At 39.3% G+C, this 23,858-nt stretch overlaps 1 protein-coding gene across 3 annotated transcripts in view; it reads left to right on the top strand.

Moving 5' to 3' along the window:
* The window catches only part of LRRC7 (leucine rich repeat containing 7), a 572,907-nt gene that overhangs the window by 398,920 nt on the left and 150,129 nt on the right, over positions 1-23,858 (top strand). For all 3 annotated transcript variants that reach the window (XM_056814946.1, XM_056814945.1, XM_056814947.1), the window contains exons 9-10: positions 13,851-13,925; positions 21,560-21,704. In XM_056814946.1, the coding sequence (XP_056670924.1) occupies positions 13,851-13,925; positions 21,560-21,704 (220 nt within the window). The remainder of the gene's footprint in view (positions 1-13,850; positions 13,926-21,559; positions 21,705-23,858) is intronic.

Here is a 23,858-nt window from a genome sequence, read left to right as displayed (position 1 = left end):
AGCATGTGTGAGTGTGTGGGTGAGTGTGAGTATGAGTGTGAGTGTGCGAGTATGTGAGTGTGAGTGTGTGTGTGTGGAGGATGTTTGGGAATACAGATAAGGATGGTACTTTTGTGACAGACCAAACACTTTTGTCTAGGGTGGATGCTGGGTGGCTTCTGGAATATGGTCTGGGGAACACGCGATGGCCCATCCAGATACAGCAAGGATCGGCATCTATGCTCTCCCACTAATCAGCCCATCCCCAGCCCGAGAGTTCCAAAGTAAGGACCGGCTTGCATCGGGCTCTTGGGAGTGCAGCATCAGGGAAGGGGCCAACGTCTGAGGCGGGTGAGGATTTGACTGTGACGTGTTGGGGGCCAAATAAGCCCCGTGTCCCAGCATTGGAGAAGGTGGAATTCCTCAGCCCACCAGGACTGGATCCAAGGAGGTTCGATAGAGAAACGGAGCCCCCGTTCTGTGTCTCTTCTTAAGCGGCCCTTTGAAGACTCAATCGAGCACCGTCCGGAGCTCTTGTGAACAAAGCAATCCACATCACAGTTGATGGACACACATAAGCAAGAAAACAATGATGAACCAAAGACGTGTTTTCCGTCAGCGAAGTATCTCCATTGCAAAGGAGTCTACTAGATCCAGGAGGAATACAATAGCATTAGCAATGTTCATGGCGCCTCCTATAAATATATAATTACAGGCTTCTGCTACAGAAAAGTGTTCATACAATTTTCAACATATTAAACATTATTAAGAGACAGAGAAAATTCAGCTTAATCTAGAAATTATACAATTTGCTCTAATTACACTTTTCACTGATGAACATCTATACATCCTTCACGGATTCAACAACATTTGCGTTTTCCGATGGCTGCTCAGGCCCCCGACTTGAGAACATCTGTAGTCATCTGACTCTTAGAAGGAGAGAATCTTAGAACTGAAGCAATCTGATTCTGTGCAGTCAAGGTACTTCAGTGCTCAGGTGAGGAAACGGAGACCCCCGACGCTGGAAAGGCTTAGTCAACATCAAGTCATGAGTGAGCACCATGAGGACTAGAACCCAAGACTTCAGAGTCCTTCTCTGCTACTCTCTCCTAGATCTCTCCATCAATCCCCCACCAAATGAAATCATTTAATGTCCATTTTCATGGTCCCTTGAGGGTTGTTTTTATTGTTGCTTTTTAGGGCATTGGGGTTCCATACCTTAGACATTTACTTCTTTTCAACTGACCCAACTAAGCACAATATAGTAGAAAGAGTACCTTACTGTGGAGTCAGGAAACCTGGGTTCAAATCCTATCTCAGATGATTACTTTTCGTATGACCTTGGGCCAGTCCTTTTTCATCTTTGGACCTCTGTGTCCTCTGCTGTTAAAGAGCAGGGAAGATCTTCAGGGTCCCTTCCAACTCTAGAGATATGATTCTATAAATCCATGCTTCTGTGGCTTCATGTTCTCCATCCCCAAAATGGTGAACGTGATCAGAGTATAAAAAAAATGTCCTTTGGTGGTATGTTGCATAGTATTATACTCAGTAAGCCCTGAGTTCAAATCTTGAGTCAGATATTGACTTAGCTATGTGACCATAGGCAAGCCATTTAACCTTCTATACCTCAGTTTCCTCATTTATAAAATGCGATAAAACCAGCATTTATATCACAGAGCTGTTGTGAAACTCAAATGAGTCACCATGTGTAAAAATCTTTGTAAACCTTAAAGCACTATGTAAATACTAGCTATCATAGTCATCATCATCATCGTCATTATGTAACTTTTGTTACTCTGATTCTGATTCTTGGACTCTGGATTCCCAGCTGGCATTGAAGAGGTTACTGGACCTAATCTGAGACCTTCAATCAGGTGGTGTATTAATGACACAGGAGTTCTTGAATTGATCCCACTATAAATTGATCATGGGTCTGTGGCAGGCCCAGGCCCAGGAAAACTGAAGAAATCCATGGATTTTAGTCACTCTCCTTCTTCATCTGGTGATCCTTATTTAGCATCAGGAAGTGTTCTAAGACTCCAGAGAATGGTCGAGTTAACACTGGGTTGGTGAATGGGAAATATCCAGAAAAAGGCAAACAAAATTGGGAAGGGCCTGAAGTCCATGCCATAGGAGGACAAGCAGAAGCAACTAGAGACATTCAATATGGAGAAGAGAAACAGAGAGGGATAGACTGGGAGGGGAGGATGAAAATCATTTTGTTTAGCCCAAAAGGAAAAAATGGCAGGGGTTGACAGTTTAGACTGGATGTCAGGGAAAACCCTGAAATGACAACAAATGTGTGCTAATATCATAGTGCAGATGGTAGGCTCCTATCCCTAGAAGGTTACTATTCACCAGGCATATTCAAATGGAGTTGACTTTTGGCATTCAGATTGGACTATGTAGCCACTTGGAGCCCTCAAAGTCTCTGGTTTGGTGCCTGAGTTCCCACCCAGATGGCTCCTCAGAGCCATGACTTGCTGCCATGTTTCAAGCCCCCCCCCAACCCCACATGGGGCTTCACCCTCACTTCCTAAGTGAGCCAAGTGGGGTCAATTCAAAGTGTGCCACATCTGTTTTCTCTTCCAAAGTTTTGTATCATGCAGAAACATAAACAACAGTTCTGCTGGCAGCTGGAGAAAGATTGGGGAAAGTGGAATCAGAAAGAGATCTTTAGAAGAGACTTCCCTTCTCTCCCCAGAACAACCTAAGATCTGTGTTAGAAATTTAAAATGAAATTTTTTAAATTTCTTTAATTTAATGAAGGACCTGGAGGTCCTCTTACTATAGAGATGGGTAGGAATTAATCAGCCCACAGTGACAGGAAGTAAGACCAAGGAGACTCCAGCTGAGCCAACATCAGTTGCAGGTGGTCAGTTGCAGACATTCGAGTGGTCAGTTGCTGAGAGTTAAGACTGGCAGTTGCAGGGAAGGTGGCTTCTGGGTGTGAGTCTGTTGTGGGGGGTGGTTGCTGGTAGTGTGGGTTGACATTTAGTTGCTGGAATATAAAGGCAGGCCTGAGCTTACTGAGAAGGCTTTTGGTTTTAGCCTTTAAAAGGCTTTTTGCCTTTGGGATCTCGAGGGAGCAGGAGGTTTATCTCATAGGCAAGGATCTGCTGTCAGTTGGCCACTGACAGTTTGGGCTGCTATAGAAACTGAAGGAGTGAGTGAGTGGTAGCTGTCTATTATTTTAGGGAGTTAGGGAGTCAGTGAATCATTTATAGATAGTGTAGGTTAGATAGGCCTGGTATTTGCCAGGCAAGAAGAAGCTGTCCTCAAAAGACAGTTAGAGATAGTTACTGGGAGTTTTAGGTATATTTATAGGGTATAAGATTAGTGATCTCTTTTCTCTTTTCTATCTTTCCCTCCTTTACTACATTCTTTTACTATATTTTAATTAAACTAAATTGTTAATTGTTAAAAGCTACTAGAAATTTTCTTTTCTCTGGTTTAAATGGATAATATTGTTACAACTCTACTATATTCTCATCAAAACTTCAATTATTAAAAGCTGCTCTTGCATTTTGTCAAAACCCCTATTTTGACCCTTACAAAAGGAATATTTGTGATGGTGGAGGTAGCACAATTATTATGCCAAGGAATCAGGGACTCACAGAGCAGTGCCAATGGAGAAACCATATCCGTAGATATCAGACATAATGGGGTCAGTGGATAAAAACACTGGATCTAGAATCAAGAAGACCTGAATTCAAATCCAGCACCCAAAACTTACTAGCTGTGCAACTTTGGGCAAGTCAGTTAAGCTTTCTCTGCCTCAATTTTCTCAATTGTAAAATAGGAATACTAATAGTACCTATCTCCTACTGTTGTTATGAGGATCAGATGAGATTTTTGTAAATGCTTAAAATAATGGACAGAACACAGTAAGCACATAATAAATACATATTTCTTTATTTTCTTGCTTCCCTCCTTTCCTTTTTTCCCTTTTCTCCCATCCCTCCCTTCCTTCTCTCTCTTCCTCATTCCTTCTTTTCCTTCCCTGACTTCCTTCCTTATCACCACCCCATTTTTATTATTCTGCACTAATCTCACAACTCCAGGGCTAAACTCTTTATACTTTGTCAGGTGACAATTTATTCTAATAAAAACAACCTAAACTTCCACTCATTTTTCACACCCAACTCCAATTTAAATAATGGTTCTTGTACAAAAATGATAATAACAAAAACTCTTGACGTTATAGACTCCCCTAACTGAAAGAAAACCCTTCAGTGACATATACTTAGTAGAAGAGGAGAAAAGAAATATTAAGAGATCATCTAATCCAAACTCCTTGCTTTATTAGGGTGAACAGGATCCAAGAAGGGCAATAGAGTTCAGTAGGAAGAGAGCTTGGTTTGTGGTCAGAAAACATGTGTTCAAATACCATCTCTGTCACTTCCAACCCAAGGAAGGTCCTTTAACTTCTCTGGGCCTCAGACTCATCATCTCTAAAGTAAAGGCATAAGACTAGGTGACCTCTACGTAAGCTCTAAATCTGTGATGATCCTATAAAACTGACTTGATCCTAGGAAGTGACTTGCCCAATCTCACACAGGTCACAAACATCAGACACAAAAACCTACTCCTTCTCCCTCTCCTTCCTCTTTCCACAAATGTCACAGGTAGGTAGGGGAAGAGAGAGACAGAGAATAAGACAGACAGACAATTCTCTTATCACTCCCCTATAGAGATTCCCTCTCAGGAACTTTGGCTCTTCCTCCATGTCTTGGAAGAGGAACTCTCCCAAACTCACCAGTGATTAACAATTTAAAGAATTCATTGACTTGTCCAGTCTGTTTGATCAGCCAGCCTCTGTTCTTCCCTATTTATTTTAATCAGAAAACATTACTTATGTCCCTTAAAGAAGTCAATGCAGAAACCTTTCCACAGTTAGATCAACAGCTCATCAATACGTTGTGCTTATATTCTGTTTTCTGGGCTCTTGAATCGGTCAAAAATCAAGTCCCCTACTGGTAGAGAACATAAGACTATTTGGAGCTCTTCACAGATAAGTATAACCTAAGGGGGGGGGGGGGAGTATTGTTAACTACAAGTAAATATCATTTCTTTTATGTTATGTTTTATAACTTCAATACTTCTATGACTCTGCAATCTTATGAATATGGAGACACCCTCCAACAGGTCAATAATAAACCCATTCATGGCAGCCATCCTCTTGTCCGAATCCTACCGTAATTCCTCCGTGGGAAGTAACCCGGGGTATTGGGAGATTTGATGCACATCTCTTGACATTTCTTGGGTTTTACAACCATTGTTAATAACCCTAATAATGATAACTGCTTATATTTATTATATGATATATATATTATATGACCACTTTAGTATGTGAAAATTACCTTATATATTTTATTAGATATGCACAACAACTCTTTGAGAAATGTGCTATTATTATCCCCATTTTATATATATATATGAGGCCATTGAAATTTAGTCAATAAGCATTTAAGTGCCCTGAATTAGGGATCTAAAAAAAAAGGCCAAAAGTCAGCTTCTGTCCTCAAAGAGCTCACAATCTACTGGGTGAGACAAGAAGCAAACAAATGTGTACAAACAAACTAGGTGGGAAAAATAGGGGGGAAACCGACAGTAGGAAGGCACTAAAATTGAGAAGGATGGGGAAAGGCTTCCTGGAGAAAGTAAGACTCCAGCTGGGGCTTGGAGGAATCCAGAGAAACCAGGAGGCAGAGAAAGATAAGGATGAAGACATTGTCGGCATGGGAACAAGCAAAGAAAATGCCCAGAGCCCAGAGATGAAGCATCTGGTTCATGAAACAGCAAGGAAGTCACTGTCACTAGATCCATGAGTACTTGGGGGAGGGGGAACCTGGGGGTCTGGAAGGATGGTTTTACCCTCTATAATCAGAGGGAGGTTTGGAAATGGGGGAGAGTTTAGGGGGAAGCATGAAGAGTCCTGTTGTGGGTCTGCTCGGTATTAGACATGTGCCGGACATTCACTGTGAGATGTCTGAAAAGTCATTGGGGATGTGAGCCTGGGAGTCAGCAGAAAAGTTAGGGCAGCATCAATAGACTAGAGAATCATCATCATGAGGGTGATAATTAAATCTGCGGGAGCTAGCAAGGTTCCCAAAGGAAGTTGGAGAGAGAAGAGGACCAGGATGGAACCCTGTGGGACACTAATGGTTAGAGGGTGTGACCTGGAGGAGGCATTAGACAGAAGGAGAGCCAGGAGGGAGAAAATAGAGAGAGGAGAGGATCTAGGAGAAGGTCAGAGGCTTCTGAAAGATCAAAGAGAGTGAAGATAGAGAAAACATCCTGGCATCTGCAACGAAGAGCTCACTGGGAACTTTGGCAAGTAGTTTCGGTAGAATCATGTGGTCGGGACCTGGATTGGAGGGAGTTAAGAGAGTGAGAAGAAAGGCAGTGGAGGTATCTGTTATGGAGGACCTTCTTAAGGAGTTTAGCCACAAAGGGCAAGAGATTTGAGATCATAATTCATGGCAACGGAAGAATCAAGGGAGGATTTTGTGAAGATGAGAAGACACAAACATGTTTATTGGGATTGAACAAAAAAGAACCAATAGACTCTAGGGAGGATAAGTGACTTATCCAGGATCACATAGCTAGTGAATGTCAGAGACAGAATTTAAACTCAGATCCTTCTGACTCCTACTCCAGCTGTCTAGTCTCTATGCCAGGGGGAAATGTGAGGAAAACATTCTGGAACAGGAATACATGAATGAAAATGGGAAAAATAAATTCCCTGTAAAATGAAAACTGACTCAGTCCTTTAGGGGCTAACCTTTACAGCTCTCACAAAATTAACTTGGGAAAGGAGACAGGGCTTATAGTCACATTTAACAGAAAGGCTCAGAGAAAACAAGCAAGATTTCCATTATTAAAGAATAACTCTCTAGTTCTCCCTCCACCCAGTTCTGCCCCTCACAAAGAGTTTTTCACTGATTCTACATAAAGTCATGAATAAAATATTTGCCAGTCATATTAGCCAAAAGGCTGGCAATTCTCTGATTGCTCTGGAGAATAAGAACTCTGATGTGGGGCACGCCAGGAGGAAATACTGATTCCCTTTTGGCAAAGATGAACCAAAAATGCCTCCTGGCCTTCCTACCGTAGAGGCCACCACTATCCTCCCAGTCTCCCTCTCTCACCCCCCATATCCTCATCGTGGAAGAGATCTGTCCATTTCTCCTCTGCAGCATCTCACCAATATGCGCTTCCTCTCCTCTGGCACTGCCCCTCTCTGGGGAAGGGGCGGGGGTGGGGGGGGGGGGACAAAGAAGGGGAATGACATGACTATCTTCAACCATCTCAAGAATTTTAATTTGGAAGATGGATTAAACCTACTCTGCTAAATCCCAGAGGATACCTGGGAATGGAAATTAAAGGGAGGGCAGATGCGGGTTCAATATAGCCAAGATTTTCCTTACAATTCTCTCTATCCAAAAATACAACAAATCAACTAGGAAGCCATCAGGCTCCCAACACTGAATTTCTTTAAGTAGGGCCAAGGTGAGTGCCACGTGCCAGGGAAACTACAGAGTGCCCTCATGCTGCAGGTAAAGGGCTAAACAAGCTCTGAGTGATTATTTGGTCACATCATTTTATTTGACATCCACCAAAGATGCACCTATTTAAAAGATTTCCTCCTATTAGTGATGTCTGCTCATGGCAATATAAAAATTAGTTTCCATTTCCTGGGCACGTCCCAAATGTAGATAATGAGGTGTTTCAGGGGCCATGATGAAGTCAGTTTATTTAAAACTTCAGGGGTAATCTATATGATTAATCTCTTAAGACTCAGGTGAGGAGCCATTTGGAACCTGTGCTAGTAAAGGCTTATCAACATTAACAAGACTAAGGATCCCTTGAAGCATTAAAATAATAGCATTCAGATGATTGGGGCTAAGTGGTCCAGGGGATAGAGCTGGGGTTAGAGAGATTCATGTTCCTAGCTGTGTGACTCTGTGCGAATCACTCGATTCTGTTTGCCTCATTTTCTTCTTCTGTAAAATGAGCAGGAGAAAGAAATAGCAAACCACACCAGGATCTTGTCCAAGAAAACCCCAAATGGGATCACAAAGAGTCAGACATGACTGAAAGAACTGAACAACGACGAAGAATATCCAGGATTTCACCTAACAGAGATTACAATCTCTTGGTAGCTTGTAGCTTGGTAACCATCCACAATTTACCATCTGAGATCATTTCCAGAGGCTCACAGAGCCTTGCCTCTGATCATGCAGCTTGGAAAATGTCAGATGTGGAATGGAAGCCAAAACCAAAATGAGATGATCTAGCATGCTTCCTCTTAGGCATTTGTTAGTCAGTCAATACGCACGTATTACTCATTTACTGTGGGGCCAGGCATGATGATAAGCACTGGGAATGCTATGACATCAACAGACCCAATCTCTTGGAATAGTGTCTAATGGGGTCTCTTAAAGGACCTGCACCATTCAAGGTTATTAGTGGGTTGGGCAAAAATATAGGCAGACTCTACTTACCTATCAAACCTAGAACAAATAACCAACACAGCACACAAGGATATAATCAGGATCCAAAAAGATCTTTGTTGGCTAAATTATCAAATCAAATCCAAGAAGATGAAATTTATTAAAGGTAAATGTGAAACTTTACATTAGTGTCCAAAAATAAGTTCACAAGTAGGAGTGGTTAGACAGAAGCACATCTAAAATATTTCTGATGCCTTGAATGAACAGGCTCAGTATCTGTCATGGGAGGCATTCAGGAATGTCTATACAATTTTGGACTTTACTAAGAAAGAAGGAGTTTCAGACCCAGATAGGTGGCTCAGTGGATAAGAGTCAAGTCTAAAGATGGGAGGTCCTGGGTTCAAATCTGATCTCTGATGTTTCCTAGCTGTGTGACCCTGGGAAAGTCACTCAATACCCACTGTGTAACCCTTATCACTCCTTTGCCTTGGAACCAATACAAAAAATATAAGTTCTAAGACAGAAGATAAGATCTTTTTTAAGAGCTTCAAGGACAAAGGAGGAGATCATCTCACTGTATTCTGCCTTATTGGAATCCACTTGATGTATCATGCTTAGCTCTTGACTCCATTTTTAGAGGGAAGCTCTACAGTTTGGGGATGCTTCCAAAGCAAACAAGATTATAAGCATGGCACCGACTGAAGAGAGTGACAAACAACTAGGAGTTAGTGGATGTGTGTGATCTTAGGAGTTTTTCAACCCTCTGGGACTCATTTTTTGTCATCCAAAAAACATCTACTTGATGAGGTTGTCCTAGAGGACATCTAGTGTCTTTTCTAGTTCCAAATCTGTTATCCTAAGACCTTCAGACTTATCCCATGACATTTGAGTACCAGTTGAAGAGAGATGGGGCTGGAAATGATTGAGATTGGGTGGAAAGGTAGTACTATATAGCTGTATTCAAATACTGGAATGTCCATCACTTGGAAAAGAGATTTGGACTCATTCTGTTTGACCTCTGAGGGCAGAAACAGGAATTGTGGGTAAAAAAGAGAAACAGAGTAGTTTAGGCTTAATAGAAGGATGGAATTCCTAACAAATGGAGTTATTCAATTGAAATTAAATAGGCTTCCTCAAGAGGTAGGTTTCCCCTCACTGAAGGTCTTTAAGTAAAGACTGAATGGCCATTTGTCAAACAATGGTGGAAGGGATCTTGTTTAGCTATGGATTTGGCAAAATTGTTACTGAGGTTCTTCTCAGAAATGTTGTAACTCTGAATCTAAATATCTTAATGTACTTGAAATGGAAAAGATGTGAAACCACATCAAACTCACCAAGAGAAATGCAATTATGAGATGTTACCTTCTACTTCTTGAATTACAAAGATAATACAACACAGGAATAATGTTGGAAGAATGTGCGCCAACATGCAATCAGCAAGATTTTAACCCTTCTGGGACACAATGTGGAATGATAACTGCAGAATTTCTAAACTCTTCATCCCCTTTGACCTACATAAACAAGGCATTTAAGTCAAAGTTGGACAAAAAGAAAGGTACTCTGGGCACCAAAATATCCACAGCAGCCCTTGTTCTAAAGCTGCCATTGCAATCAACAAGAGAAGAACATGATGCATGAAAAACACAGAAATAAAACACCCATTCATCGTTTGGGGAATGACTAAACAATCTGGGAGAAATGAATGGGATGGAAGGTCATTGGGGTGACGAGAATAAGGAATTCTGTGTTGACGTGAAAAGGCTTTATATGAAATGACAGAGCAAAGGACACTGAGTAGGGGGATGAGCAATGCTGACAATAATGAAATGAAGAAAGTGCTGAAAGACTACAGCATTCAGATCAAATGCCGTGATCCTTATTGGTCATCTTTCTAAGGAGCCAACATCTACTGCTAAAGCTCTGCATTTCCATCAGATGATTTTGTTTAACATTTTTTTTCTTTTATTTACTTTTTGGCAATAGTATGGTAGAGAGAGTTTATTGAGAAATGTTCAGGATATAAAAAGCAAATACATCAATAAGATTGAAAACAAACATTTATTAATTATTCATATTATTAAATTAATATTAAATATTAGGGATAATTAAATTAATATTAAATATTAATATTAGGGATAAAAGCAACATTTGAATTACATCTATCACTGAATTGTTGTGATGTTCAAATGAAAAATGTACATGAAAAGTATTTTGTAATTTTAAAGTTATCTTAAAAGGACTATTATTAATGATCATTAAAAGACATTTGTTGCAGATTTCTTTAAATTATTTTTTTGTTTGGGGGAAGGATTGTTTGTTTTTAGGCACCTAGAAATAGCATAATAGAAATTCAGAAGACCTGGGTTCAAATCCTGAGCCTGACACTTAACTTTCTATATCATCATTGATACTTCAGTTTTCTACAGAAAAAGAAGGGTATATAGTAAGACTTGAACTGCTTTGCCCCACAGAATTGCTGTGAGGAAAGCACTTGGCTAACATTTCACTGCTACAAAAGTTAGTATTCTGAACTAATTCTGAACACTAAGCACTTAGGATAGCATTTGTTCAATATTGGATAAATAAAGAAAATAATGGATTTTCTCACTCCACCTTATTCAATTCCTGTGTTGACACTAAATAATCAATATTTCTTGTTTTTCTTTTTTCTTTTCTTTTCTTGCACATTTCCCAAGGAAAGGAACAGTTTAGAAAAGCTTCAGGTTGACTCTAAGGTTTTAGGGACTTTTGCATGGCACCTACCCCTATGAAATTGGAACTTTCCTGGAGAACTCATGAGCATAGTTAACCAACCACAAGCTATTGGCTTCCTTTAGAAGTGAATTTTACCAAACACTTAAAGTCCATTTAATTCCAAAATTAAATTAATGATTTTAAACAATTGGCAAAGAAGGAGTCCTCCCAAACTGCTTATATGACACAAATATGGTCTTGATGTCTAACCAGGAAGAGCATAAACAGAGAAAGAAAATCATAGGCCAATTGCATTAATGGATATACATGCAAAAACTCTAAATAAAATATTAGCCAGAAGATGACAACAATAGATCACAAAGTTTATACATTATGACCAAATAGACTTTGTACCAGATATGCAGAGATGGTGTCAAATAAGGAAAATTATTACCATAATTGATTACATCCAAAAAGTAACAAAAATCATATGCTAATTTCAATAGATGCAGAAAAAGCTTTTAACAAAATGCAAGTCATTCCTATTCAAAACACTTGAAAGCATCAGTACAAATGAATGGGTTTTTTCTTATAATAATGAGTATATACTTAAAACCATAAGCAAACTTTATCTGTAAAGGGGAAGAGTTAGGAGGCTTCCTTATAAGATCAGGAGTGAAACAAAGCTGCCCATTATCACCAATATTATTTAAGATAGTGTTAGAAATGCTAGCAATAGCAATAAGAAAAGAAAAAGAAATTGGAGGAATTAAAATGGACAGAGAAGTAATTACACTCTCTCTTTTCTCAGAAGTTATGATGGTATATATGGAAAATCCTAAAAGACACAACTAAAAAATTCATTGGAACTCTCAATAATTTTAACAAAGTGGCAAGATACAAAGTAAACTCTCATAAATTATCAGTGTTTATATATATATATCACCAACAAAGTTCTACAAGAAGAGATAACTCATTTAAAATAACCACATATGGAATAAGAAATATAGGAGTATACCTGCCAAAACAAATCCAGAAACTACATTAACATAATTATACAACATTTTTACATAACTAAAATCAAATTTAAATAATTGGAGAAATATTAAGTGTGCATGAGTGGGCAGAACCAATATAATTAAGATGACAATCCTAGCTAAATTAATCTACTTATTCAATGTCTTCCCCATTAAATAATCAATTTTTTTTATTAAACTAGAGAAATAACAACAAAAATCATTTGGAAAAACAAAAGGTGAAGAATATCAAAATAACTAATGAAAAATGTAAATGCAGGTGGTCTAGCAGTACCAGATTGTAAACCATATTTTTTTAAAAACAGTAATTATCAAAACTGGCCAATAAAGAAATAGAAAGGTAGATCAATGGAACAGAACAGATGTACAACAAACACTGTTAAAGATTATAGTAGCCTTGTGTTTGATAAAAATAAAGATCCAAGATTGGGGCAGAGAGGGAATTCATTATTTGGTTAAAATTATTTGGAAAACTGAAAAACAGTCTGGCAGAAACTATTTGTATATCAATATCTTAGGTGACTTACCAAGATAAGATCCAGATGAATATATGACCTAAGCATAAAGAGAGATGTGGTAAGCAAATTAGAACAGGGAACCTATCAGATTTATGAATAGGAGAAGAATTTTTGAATAAACAGGAGACAGAAAGTATTATAAAATGTAAAATAGACAATTTCAAATTAAATTTAAAAGGTTTTGTACAAATAAAACTAATGTAACCAATAATAGGAAGAAGTTAAAAAAAGTAATTTATAGAGTTTTCTGATAGAAGTTTCATATCTGAAATATATAGAAAAATTTGTCAAATTTATAAGAATATAAGCCATTCCCCATTTAATAAGTGATAAAAAATATATGAATAGAGAGATTTTGGATGAAGAAATCAGAGCTATATATAATTATATAAAAAGGTTCTAATTCATTATTGATTAGAGTAATACAAATCAAAAACAACTCTGAGATGTCATCTCACACCAATCAGATTGGCTAAAATGATAAAAGGGGAAAATGACAAATGTTGGAGGCGATGTGGAAAAATGGAAACACTAATCTATTGTTGTTGGGACTGGGAACTGATCTGGCTATTTTGGAAAACAATCTGGAATTATGCCTAAAGATTTATAAAATAGTATACCTTTTGACCCAACTATATCTCTAATAGATTTATTTCCTAAGGTGATCAGGGGAAAAGGAATACAATCCATATCTTCCTAAATATTTATAGCAGCTCTCTTTTTAGAAAAAATGGAAAGACCTATATGAAATTATGAAGAGTGAAACAACCAAGAGAACATTATATATAGCAAGAGAGCTGTTGTTTGAAGAATGACTTGTTTATGACCATCTCCAAAGAAAGAACTGACTGGTGGAAATGAGCAAAATATCGTTTTACATATACATCTATCTTTTTGTCAGATGATGCCTTCTTTAATAGGAGGAGAGAAGGGAGAGAGGGAAGGAGGGAGGGAGTCTACTGAGTATTTTAACATAACAAAGAAATAAATAAATTTTAATTTTAAAAAAGAAATTCTTATATAAACTAATTGGAATACAAATGCTTGTCATGCCCTTCAAAACAGGTACCAGCTCTAACATCCAGCCAGTTCTTTCTTCAGTTAAGTCCAATTGGATCTTGTCATAACTGGGCATTAATTAGGCTGTCTCTCTTTTTCCCCAGCCTGAGGTTCTGGAACAAATACAAAACCTAAGAGAACTGTGGATGGACAATAATGCACTTCAAACACTTCCTGGGGTATGTAAGTTTATATTATGTAATGTTTTTATATGTATTTTCAAAAAATATATATCATTTATGCAATGCATTATCATTTAACCATAATAGATTCCACGTGTCCAGAAGGTTTTAAACATTTTAATGTCATATCATAGCAAATTTTAAGTACAAAAAGTATTCCACTAATTTAATTTTGACTCCTTAATTATTGTATGTAGATGCTTAAAAATGTGTAAATAATCCTTCATGAACTCTCTTTGGGGTATCTCTCTAGTCTTGGCCAATTAATTGATGTTGCCTGTGTTTTCAAAGGTTGAAAAATGTATTGTTACCAGAAAAAATGTAAGTGGTCTATTTACTGATGAATGCATATTTGATCTAGTTGGGGAAACTCCATTGAACAAGTAAGTCTTGGAAATACCATGGGTTTCCTCCATTCACAACATGCCTGAAATTCTATAGAATTAACCCTTCTTCTTAAAGCTAACCAGAAGTCCCCTTCATATTTTTTAGTCCTATTGTGAGAGAATCTTTCTTTAGGTCCCATCTATTTTCTTTAGACTCACATTGAGATTCTGAATAGGGTATGAGTCAGATATTATTCAAGGTCAATGAAAAGTCAAAGAATCAAATTCTTCATTGACTTAAATGGCTATTTTGTAATTTCTCCTAAGTGGAAGCTATAGCAATTAGCTTACTGAGTGTGACTCTGCTAGCTCTTCACATGTAATGGGAGAGTTTCAGCCCATTGAGCACACTACCATGCTGGCCCGAAGTTCAGTTCTCAGTATTTAAGCACGAGAACATTTAAAGTGGGAAATAACTCCTCTGTGAGGATTATTATCCATTCTGCATGCTCCATAGCTGAATTCGTTGCCCCTGCTTTATGGAATTATGTAATAAAATTCTGTTAGGAAATGTGGACATAACCAGCAATAAATTTATTCTCCTTTTATACAATCATAAGCTTAATTAAAAAGATGACTCTTGGAAAGGGGCAGAGAGCTTACTTCTTTAACCTGAAAATCACATGGCTATTAATCCTCCCAGTCATAATGGGGAAATAGATATGTTTACATACCTAAATTGAATTAGATAGCTATATAAATATAAAAAAGAAAGAAAGAAAGAAAGAAAGAAAGAAAGAAAGAAAGAAAGAAAGAAAGAAAGAAAGAAAGAAAGAAAGAAAGAAAGAAAGAAAGAAAGAAAGAAAGAAAGAAAGAAAGAAAGAAAGAAAGAAAGAAAGAAAGAAAGAAAGAAAGAAGAAAGAAAGAAAGAAAGAAAGAAAGAAAGAAAGAAAGAAAGAAAGAAAGAAAGAAAGAAAGAAAGAAAGAAAGAAAGAAAGAAAGAAAGAAAGAAAGAAAGAAAGAAAGAAAGAAAGAAAGAAAGAAAGAAAGAAAGAAAGAAAGAAAGAAAGAAAGAAAGAAAGAAAGAAAGAAAGAAAGAAAGAAAGAAAGAAAGAAAGAAAGAAAGAAAGAAAGAAAGAAAGAAAGAAAGAAAGAAAGAAAGAAAGAAAGAAAGAAAGAAAGAAAGAAAGAAAGAAAGAAAGAAAGAAAGAAAGAAAGAAAGAAAGAAAGAAAGAAAGAAAGAAAGAAAGAAAGAAAGAAAGAAAGAAAGAAAGAAAGAAGAAAGAAAGATGGACAGATGATAGATGGATGATGATAGATAGATAGATAGATAGATAGATAGATAGATAGATAGATAGATAGATAGATAGAAAGATAGATAGATAGATAGATAGATAGATAGATAGATAGATAGATAGATGGATGGATAGATGGATGGATATATGGATGGGTGAATGGATGGGTGGATAGATAGATATATAGATAGTAGATAGAGAGAGGGGGGAGGGAGAGAAAGATCTTAGCTTCATATTCATAACCCTGAATAGCCATAGTACCTACTACAGTGTTCTGCCCATAGTAGGCTTGCAGGAGATGTCTTTTAAATAGACCATAGACCTACTTCAAGGTGTCCTCCACCCATGGTACTCCCTGGGATCATCAGAATACAGCTTCTGATTAATTCTCCACAGATTTGGGTAGGAATGTCTCTCAGCTCCCATTTAAGCATTCAGTGTTTACATAAAATTCTGGGCAGTTCTTATTTTGCCCGACAGAAAGAATTTTTTAAAAATACAAAGAACTCAGAGCATTTTATACACCCTCAAGGCAGTTCTTCTCCCTTTTAGTAATCCAATCTCCCCTCATATCATGTTCCAGCATAGTAGCATCATCACACAGCTCATACTTGAGGCAAAGAGAATTGATCCTTCCCATTCCAGCGAACCCTCCCTTCCTACTAACACAGTTCTCTAGACCTAGAGAAACAGCCTGGATTGGGTCACCTTGAAAGGCTCTTGGCATTGTCAGGAAGTTGGTGCCTCCTTAGTTTAGTAGTGATGAAGGCCAAGATCCAGTTTCTCCACATAATCCCTTTCTGCTTCTCCACCTCTTCTTTCAAGGTGGCTTGGTTTTGTAATAGACAGAAATTCCTCATCTTCTCCTCAAAAGGCTTTATCCAAGTATTTGAGGCAAATTTTTCCTGAAGAAGCAGAGTCCAGGAACACAGAACGTGTCCAGGAAATGCACCTCCTCTCTCCAGACATGGCCCAGGAGTTCTCAGCATTACACAGCTGCCATCTCTGGGGTTGGATGAGTGATTCCTGGAGGGCAGTGCTTTGTGGACAGGAAGGTGTCCTGTTGGCAGGGACCCATCTGTTTTCAGGTTCCATCTATGCTCAGACATTCTTTTGGATAGTTCATCTCCCTGCCACATCTCTCTAACCCCAGTCCAGGGGTATAACTCAGATCTGTAATGGCCATAGCCAAATCAACCATCTTCGATGATCTAGAAATGGTTCAAAGCATATCCAGGCTAAGGATGCTCCTTCTGTCATTCAACATGTCAATATCCATCTCTGTATGTTGTCAGTGAGAAATTCCACTCTTCCACAGGAAATGTGTCTTCAGAACTGGGGGTGGGGGGGAAGTTTCATCCTTCCTTTTGTCTCATTTCTCCTGCCTCCATTTACAATCCAGTAAAGGAACATCAACACTTATTTCAATGAGTCTGTCACACCATGGATGGGGAGAAGTCTCTAACGGCAAAACAAAAGCTTCATCCTTTGCCTCATTGGGTCGATCGGGCTTCTCTAACCGCTGCCATACTTAAATGGATCTGGAGTCCCCCCAGAATGAGCACTACATTCAAAGGTGCAGGTCCCAATCCATCCACGTTTTCTCATCCTGTGTGACTTTTGGCCATGCCTCCCATCAGTGCTCCACTGAGTCTGCCCAACGTGCCAAGGAAGGACCTTCTTCCAACATGAGTACAATGGACTTCTCTGCCTCCTGCTAGAGGACCAAGCCACCTTCTTTCCCAGTCATACAACTCTCTGACTATATCCTTGAGGTCACTGTTTCTGCCCAATTCTTAGTTGCAAAGCATTGCAACCTGCACATACATGTTCCTAAGATGAGTGAGCCTCAACTTTGATCCTTTAAAGACTGGTCCTCCATGACTCATGGTGATATGAAGTCATCAAGAGAATCCTGGTGTTTAAAAGTTTCAAAGAGAAGCTTGGAATTATTTCTTTAACTTAGTAGTTCCTCAAAGGTAATCCAGTTCATCAATACCTGACTTAGATTTGGGGTGCAGCTCTTTATCCATTTATAGTGAATATCTAACATATAGGCATGATGGGCAAGTTCTACAGGATAAATGTCCATCTAATTCTGTATCATCACTTCAAAAATAGCTCTGCTTTATCACCTTGGCTTCCCCAGTATAGACAGGCCAAATTCTCTTTAGTGAACTTGGATCCCATCTAGGAGGCTCTGGATTGTTTGCAGCTTAATTCAAGTGGGAAAATGTCATCCACCAGCAGAGGTATCTACCTAGAGGACCTCATCATTTATAAAGAATTCCTCTTCCATTTGCACTTGGCACTGGGCATCTTTCATGAAAGTGACAAGCACTTTTGATGATCAGATGGTATCCTATTTTGCACCTCTTTCCACATAATAATCAGAGGTTCAGAAAACAGAATTATTTCATTATTACATCTTTCAAAGAAAATCTTGTCTAATTTTAATATATTCATGGGAGACACCTTGTTGGAAAAGAGTCTTTAATGTGACATTCTGTTCTACCAAATCAAATGTATTTTTAATAGCCCCCCAAACAATAAGCACAGTGGAATTTTTTATTGTCTCAACCTTTTTATTTGATTATATGATTCTAAAGACATAATTGCAATGCAGAATATTGTTTGAAAAAATTTGCATTTTCCCTTCTCATCAAGCTTTTATTATCAAGAACAGCCAGATACATGTGCAGATTATTCACTCGGATTTTATAGAGATGATAAAGAAGGGAACTAGATAGAGATGATAAAGAAGGGCACCAGCTTAGTAGTTGTTGGTACTTTTTGAACCATTCTTTGGGGGCAGCATAATGATGGGGTTCATGACTATTCCTAAGCATTTATTATCTGCTCTTCTTTCTAATATTTTGAGTATTAGCCCCTCAGTAGTCTAAAAATTGTGACTCTTCCAACATGGTCATTCTCTGTATGTATATAGTTGACCTACTCGAACTACAATTCCCATCTTTATTTCCTTTTAGTGCCATTTTCTACTCCCCGTGAGGGGCAATGAGGTTCGATTCCAAATGTGATGACTATCATTGATAGAAAAAATAATATTTTGTCATAAAAATCTTGACAATACTTTGTCATTTTTCTCTGTTTGTACCCAGATCGTGCTTAGGGGCCCTCAGGGGTGCTTTGACTTCATTTAGGTCTTTGCTAGGCTTTCTTTAAACTTTTTCCCTTTTCTGCCCCTTGATGGTTTCTGGGCAGGTAGCTGTCTTTAATATTCCAACATTCTTTTCAGTAATATTTTAGAAAGGAATTTATGTTTTAAATCATTGTTGCTGGCAGCTGAAATAGTCCTTCCCTTGGCAGGGAGATCAAGTCTTTGCTGAGAAAGGTTTTTTTGGTCTGCTCACTGTGCCAAGGGATTGACATGATTAAACTTTCTTAAGACATGGGGATGATCCAGGTTGATACCTGCCCTTTCATCTGTCTCCCTTTTTGGTTTTTCATTTTTGCATCGATAGAATGTTGAAGTCCAGTCCAGCTGGAGTTGTCTCATCCAGTTTAACTCATCGTTCATTTTTAGTTCAAATCTGAAGAATCAGTGATCTTACTATACCTCCTGGCTCTTTAAAAGTCCTAATGAGGCATCACAGTATAAATAAATGAGCTGCCGTATTCTGGAATGTTGTTTTCCAATCCCTCCTGCCCTCCTTTGCCTTCTAGTCAAATATTAAATTAAGTCGTGATTTAATTTGGAGAGCCATGCTAAGTTCTTGAAAGAATCGCTCCACCTCAGGCTCTACCACAGATGTGGCCACACACACTGCAGTTATCTTTGTGATTTTCTTTCCAGGTTCTCATCATGAGCTACAGTGTGATGTCACTGAGTGTCCCCATTTCTTTATGACAAAACCATCTTCACCAACTCTTTATTTGTCTTTCCAAGGAGAACCCTTGAGCCATCCTTCCATTGAGCTCCACCTTCCCACTCTCTCATGGCTTCATTTACAGGGAGAATATCCAATTAATAGTTGATTTCTCTCATATCATTATCCACTCACTACGAGGATTTAACATTTGGAGTCCCCACAATTAAAATTTATCAGATATATAAATTATATGTGTTAGAACTTATAAACAGAGGCAGGGACTGAACTGTGATTTTAATAGTCAGTGAACTCCCAAGTGAGGAAACTCCCCCCAGACATTACTGCTAGGTCTGTAATCCCCCCCCCCAATTCTTACAGAAGAGGATCTGGTAGAGCCAATGCTCTTCTGGAGAAGTCATGAGCAAACTAGAGGATTTCAATGCCATCATGGCATTGTGGAATAGGGTTTTGTGAAGGCAACCCATATCCACTCCTTTATTTATCACAATAAATATTTGTTATGTAGAAAGTCTATCACATCCCATATAGAAAGCCTGCTTAAATTCACCCACAATTCTAGTCAACAGATGCACATTCAAAGAAGTAAATGGTTATCTCTGTCATTAACTGATTAACCGACTTTCCTCAGCATCATGAGACACAATGAAGAAACAAGTTATGCCACCTACGTAGGCTTCAATTTCTTTGCATATTTGTTTGGCATTCTATGGGTGGATGTTATTGCTTTTCTCTTGTTTAGCATATGTTTAACAGATTCGGTTCATTTGCTTTTTACTACTTGTAGAAACTTTAAGTGAAATTATTTCATTTTTCAAATTCTTAAACACGAAATCCAATAGATAATGACCTGTTTAATTAGCCCCATCTCGGTAGACTTCATTATGCTGTGTTCTAAAGGTTTATCAACTGGGATGTGGTCATAGCATGGGCATTCAATTCCTAATTCTCTTTCCACAACAAGGGGGTTTCTCCCCACCCCACTCCCTTTAGTTGTTGGTCTCGAGGATGGCAAGTTCCAGAGAAAATGAAGATCTGCTTTGACATGGGTGGTTTCCTCATCAAAAGTCCCCATCCTAGTGAAGGCATAAGTCACACACACACACACACACACACACACACACACACACACACACACACACACACAAAAGCAGTTTTGAGTATCTGGACCCCCTTCCATTTGGGATGCTTCTCCCCTTTGCCCAGATGTATAGACCCTCTCCTCCCTCTTTTCATTTTCTCTTTGCCCTTTAATTTCCCCCTCACAGGGCTTCCTCCTCTTTCCTCACATACCTAACCCAGCTCATCAAAAATATTTTTAAGTGCCTACTATGTGCCAGAGATTGAGGTACCAAGGACTATCCCCTGCCTTCAAGGCTGTAGCAGCCTCACTGTATCCTCAAGACCATAGCTAAGTGAAACTAGCTCTTTTAGGAACTAGCAGGTGAGGATTTAGAGGACCCAAACCTAAACATATGGGCACACTTTAGCCAAGAGAAAGGTGGCTGTTTGAGAAGAACAAATACAAAATAAGAACCAGCACAAATACAAGAATAAATATGAAGGCAGGTTGTCTTGGGAACAGAAAAGACCATAGTTTCAAACCAGGCAGGGAAATCCAGTGAAAGGAGAAGGAATGACACAACAAACAGAAACTTGAACTAAAAGGAAAATTGTGCATTTCCTGGGCAGGATGAAAAGTGGAAAGCACAAGGACAACTGCCAAGAGCCTGGCTGGGGAGCTCACCCCCCTTTCTGGAGCCTTAGCCAGTCAGCAGGTGCCCCCATGGGAGATGGAGGGAAGAGTTGGGCCAGTCAATGGCTTGTCTAGCTCAGTGCCCCTTGCTGGAAGGGAAAGCCTGGACAGTCAGGAGTCTCTGTGTGGGCACAAACTGGGCACAGCCAGGCTCACTGATCCTGGGTGAGAAAAAAAAAGGCAGCTTGAGGCAGAGCAAGAAGGGACTCCAAGGAAGCCCCTGTGCTGCCCTGCTTGGCCATAGCCACTCGGAGGCGCCTTTGGACCTGGTCATCTTCCTTTTCTACCCAAGAGCCATTTGGTGGATGTATGATTTTGAACTAAAGCGTGTTGTGTCTGCTTGTGTGTATGCGTTGCTTGGAAAGCTTCTCCACTAACCCTGAGTTTATGCCATGTCATCAAGTCTATAGGGAAACTAAAGATGTTGGTGTACCTGGATATGTCAAAAAACAGGATAGAAACTGTCGACCTGGACATCTCAGGATGTGAAGCGCTCGAAGACCTCTTGTTGTCGTCCAATATGTTACAGCAATTGCCCGACTCCATAGGTGAGGAAAGCGTTTTCTGTGCCTTTGCTGTCGCGTTACTGCTGCCCTTTTCTCTTCCTGGGAGCTTGAGGGGATAAACCATTGTTAATGAGCCACAAATAAGTTGTGAACCAGGGTAAAATCTGAGACCCACGTGAGGATCAGAGGGTGTGACGGAGAGCAGCAGCCTGGAGAACACTCCGCCTAGGAGGCTGGTACCTCTGCCTCTCTGGGCATTCATTCCCTCATCAGTGACTTGAAAAAAAATGATGAAGGGCACCCTGGAGGTCTCTTCAGCCCATACATTTTTATATTAATTGTTCAAATTTGGGGGTGCAGCTAGGTGACTCTCAGTCCACTGAGGTTCTGGTCCTGGGTTCCAATCTGGCCTCAGACACTTCCCAGCTGGGTGACCCTGGGCAAGTCACTTAACCCTCATTGCCTAACCTTCCCACTCTTCTGCCTTGGAACCACTACACAGTACTGATTCTAAGACAGAAGGTAAGGAAGTTTTTTGTTTTTTTTTTTGGTTAAAGTTTTCCTTTTCATCTTAAAAAGTTGTTCTTTGGTTTCTCATTCCAGAAACTTACCCTAATATGATGAACCTTGGAAATCTGAAAATAATCCAAACCGTTTCATAATATTACAAATGTATTTCCATACTTAGGATAATTAGATAAATATGTATCTGCCTCTCAGTGCCAAACTGCAGTAGTTGTAGTTCTCTGAATGCTGTTGTATTCAGGGCTTTTCATGTAATATATGCTAAAATATGTACTTTGAATTCTGATTCTTTTTGCCAAATGTTAGTCCCATTATGCATAACAGGTAGAGTCCTCAGGTTGATAATTACAATGAAAAATGTAATACAGTATGCCGCAATCATGAAGTCAGGCTAGAAACCCTTTTAAACTATATTTCCATTATTACTCCTAATGATAGGCAATCACGAGAATAATCCAAAACTCATTTACTTTTGGCGTTGGAACGTAAATAGGCCTGCGATTGGAAACTGCACAATATTTAAAATAAAAATTTAGACACCCTGTGAAGCTTCCTCATCTCCTCCCCTCCCTGTCTTCTACGTTGTCACCCCAACCACTTTTTGCACACTCAACGCTGTCTCCATCTCTCTACTCATACCATCATCTCACTAACCCAAGCCTTCAGCCAGTCATTTCCTGGACTATTGATTATAATAGTCTCCTAATTAGTATTCCTCCAAGTCTCTCCTCTCTCCAATATATCCTCCGCAAACCTGTCAGATTAAATATCCTTTGTTGTTTGGGTGGTTTGGCTTGGCATGAGACTCAGTTTCCCTTTCTTACTCAGACTGGAAGCACAGTGACCACTCGTCGTTGTCCAGTATGGGGTGCTCTTGTTCCAACCCTGACTGCTTTGCCCCTCCTTCAGCAGTCTACCACATAATTCTGATGATACCCAATCAGCTTGGTCCACAGTAGCTCAAAAGTCCTAAACAGAAGCAACCAGCCTTAGCTTTCCAGGTCATATGAATTAGGGATGTGGGGGAGCCACCATGTTTACCCAAAATTGATGTTCCTGAAACATAGGCTGACCTGCCCATCCTCTATTCAGAAAGTTTTAATGGCACCAGGTGACCTCCAGGAACAAGTACCAACTCCTTTGTTTGGCATCTAACATCCTCTGCAGTGTGACTCCAACCTCTTTCTATCTCTATTACAAATGAGCCCCCATTCATGCTCTGTTCACTAACCACACTAACTCCTTTGTTTGGCATCTAACATCCTCTGCAGTGTGACTCCAACCTCTTTCTATCTCTATTACACATGAGCCCTCATTCATGCTCTGTGCACTAACCACCCTGCTTTATTTGCTCTTCCCCACCCTAGTTTCCTCTTTCCTAGGTTGGGGCCAGTCTATTGGTTCTTGCCCCACCTCTAGTTATTTGGAGCCCTCAAGGAGCACCTGCTCAAAATGTCCTTTTCTGCTCACTCCTAGGATTGCTTCCTCCACCCCACCCTTATAGTCCTTTTATGTGAACAGGGTAAATGGGAACACCTTAATTTCCCATGTCCAACTCAGGTCCTCACACACGGTCTGGCACAAAGTCGCTTTTGATGGAATTGTCCATTGAAGTGCATTCTGGCAATCCAAGGCTAAGAGTTGGGAAGGGATGCCAACAGCCATTTAGTT

Source organism: Monodelphis domestica, chromosome 2 (genome assembly GCF_027887165.1).
Source record: "Monodelphis domestica isolate mMonDom1 chromosome 2, mMonDom1.pri, whole genome shotgun sequence".
Classification (NCBI taxonomy): Eukaryota; Metazoa; Chordata; class Mammalia; order Didelphimorphia; family Didelphidae; genus Monodelphis; species Monodelphis domestica.
Note: the sequence above shows the minus strand (reverse complement) of the source record. Positions and strands in the feature narration are given on the sequence as shown.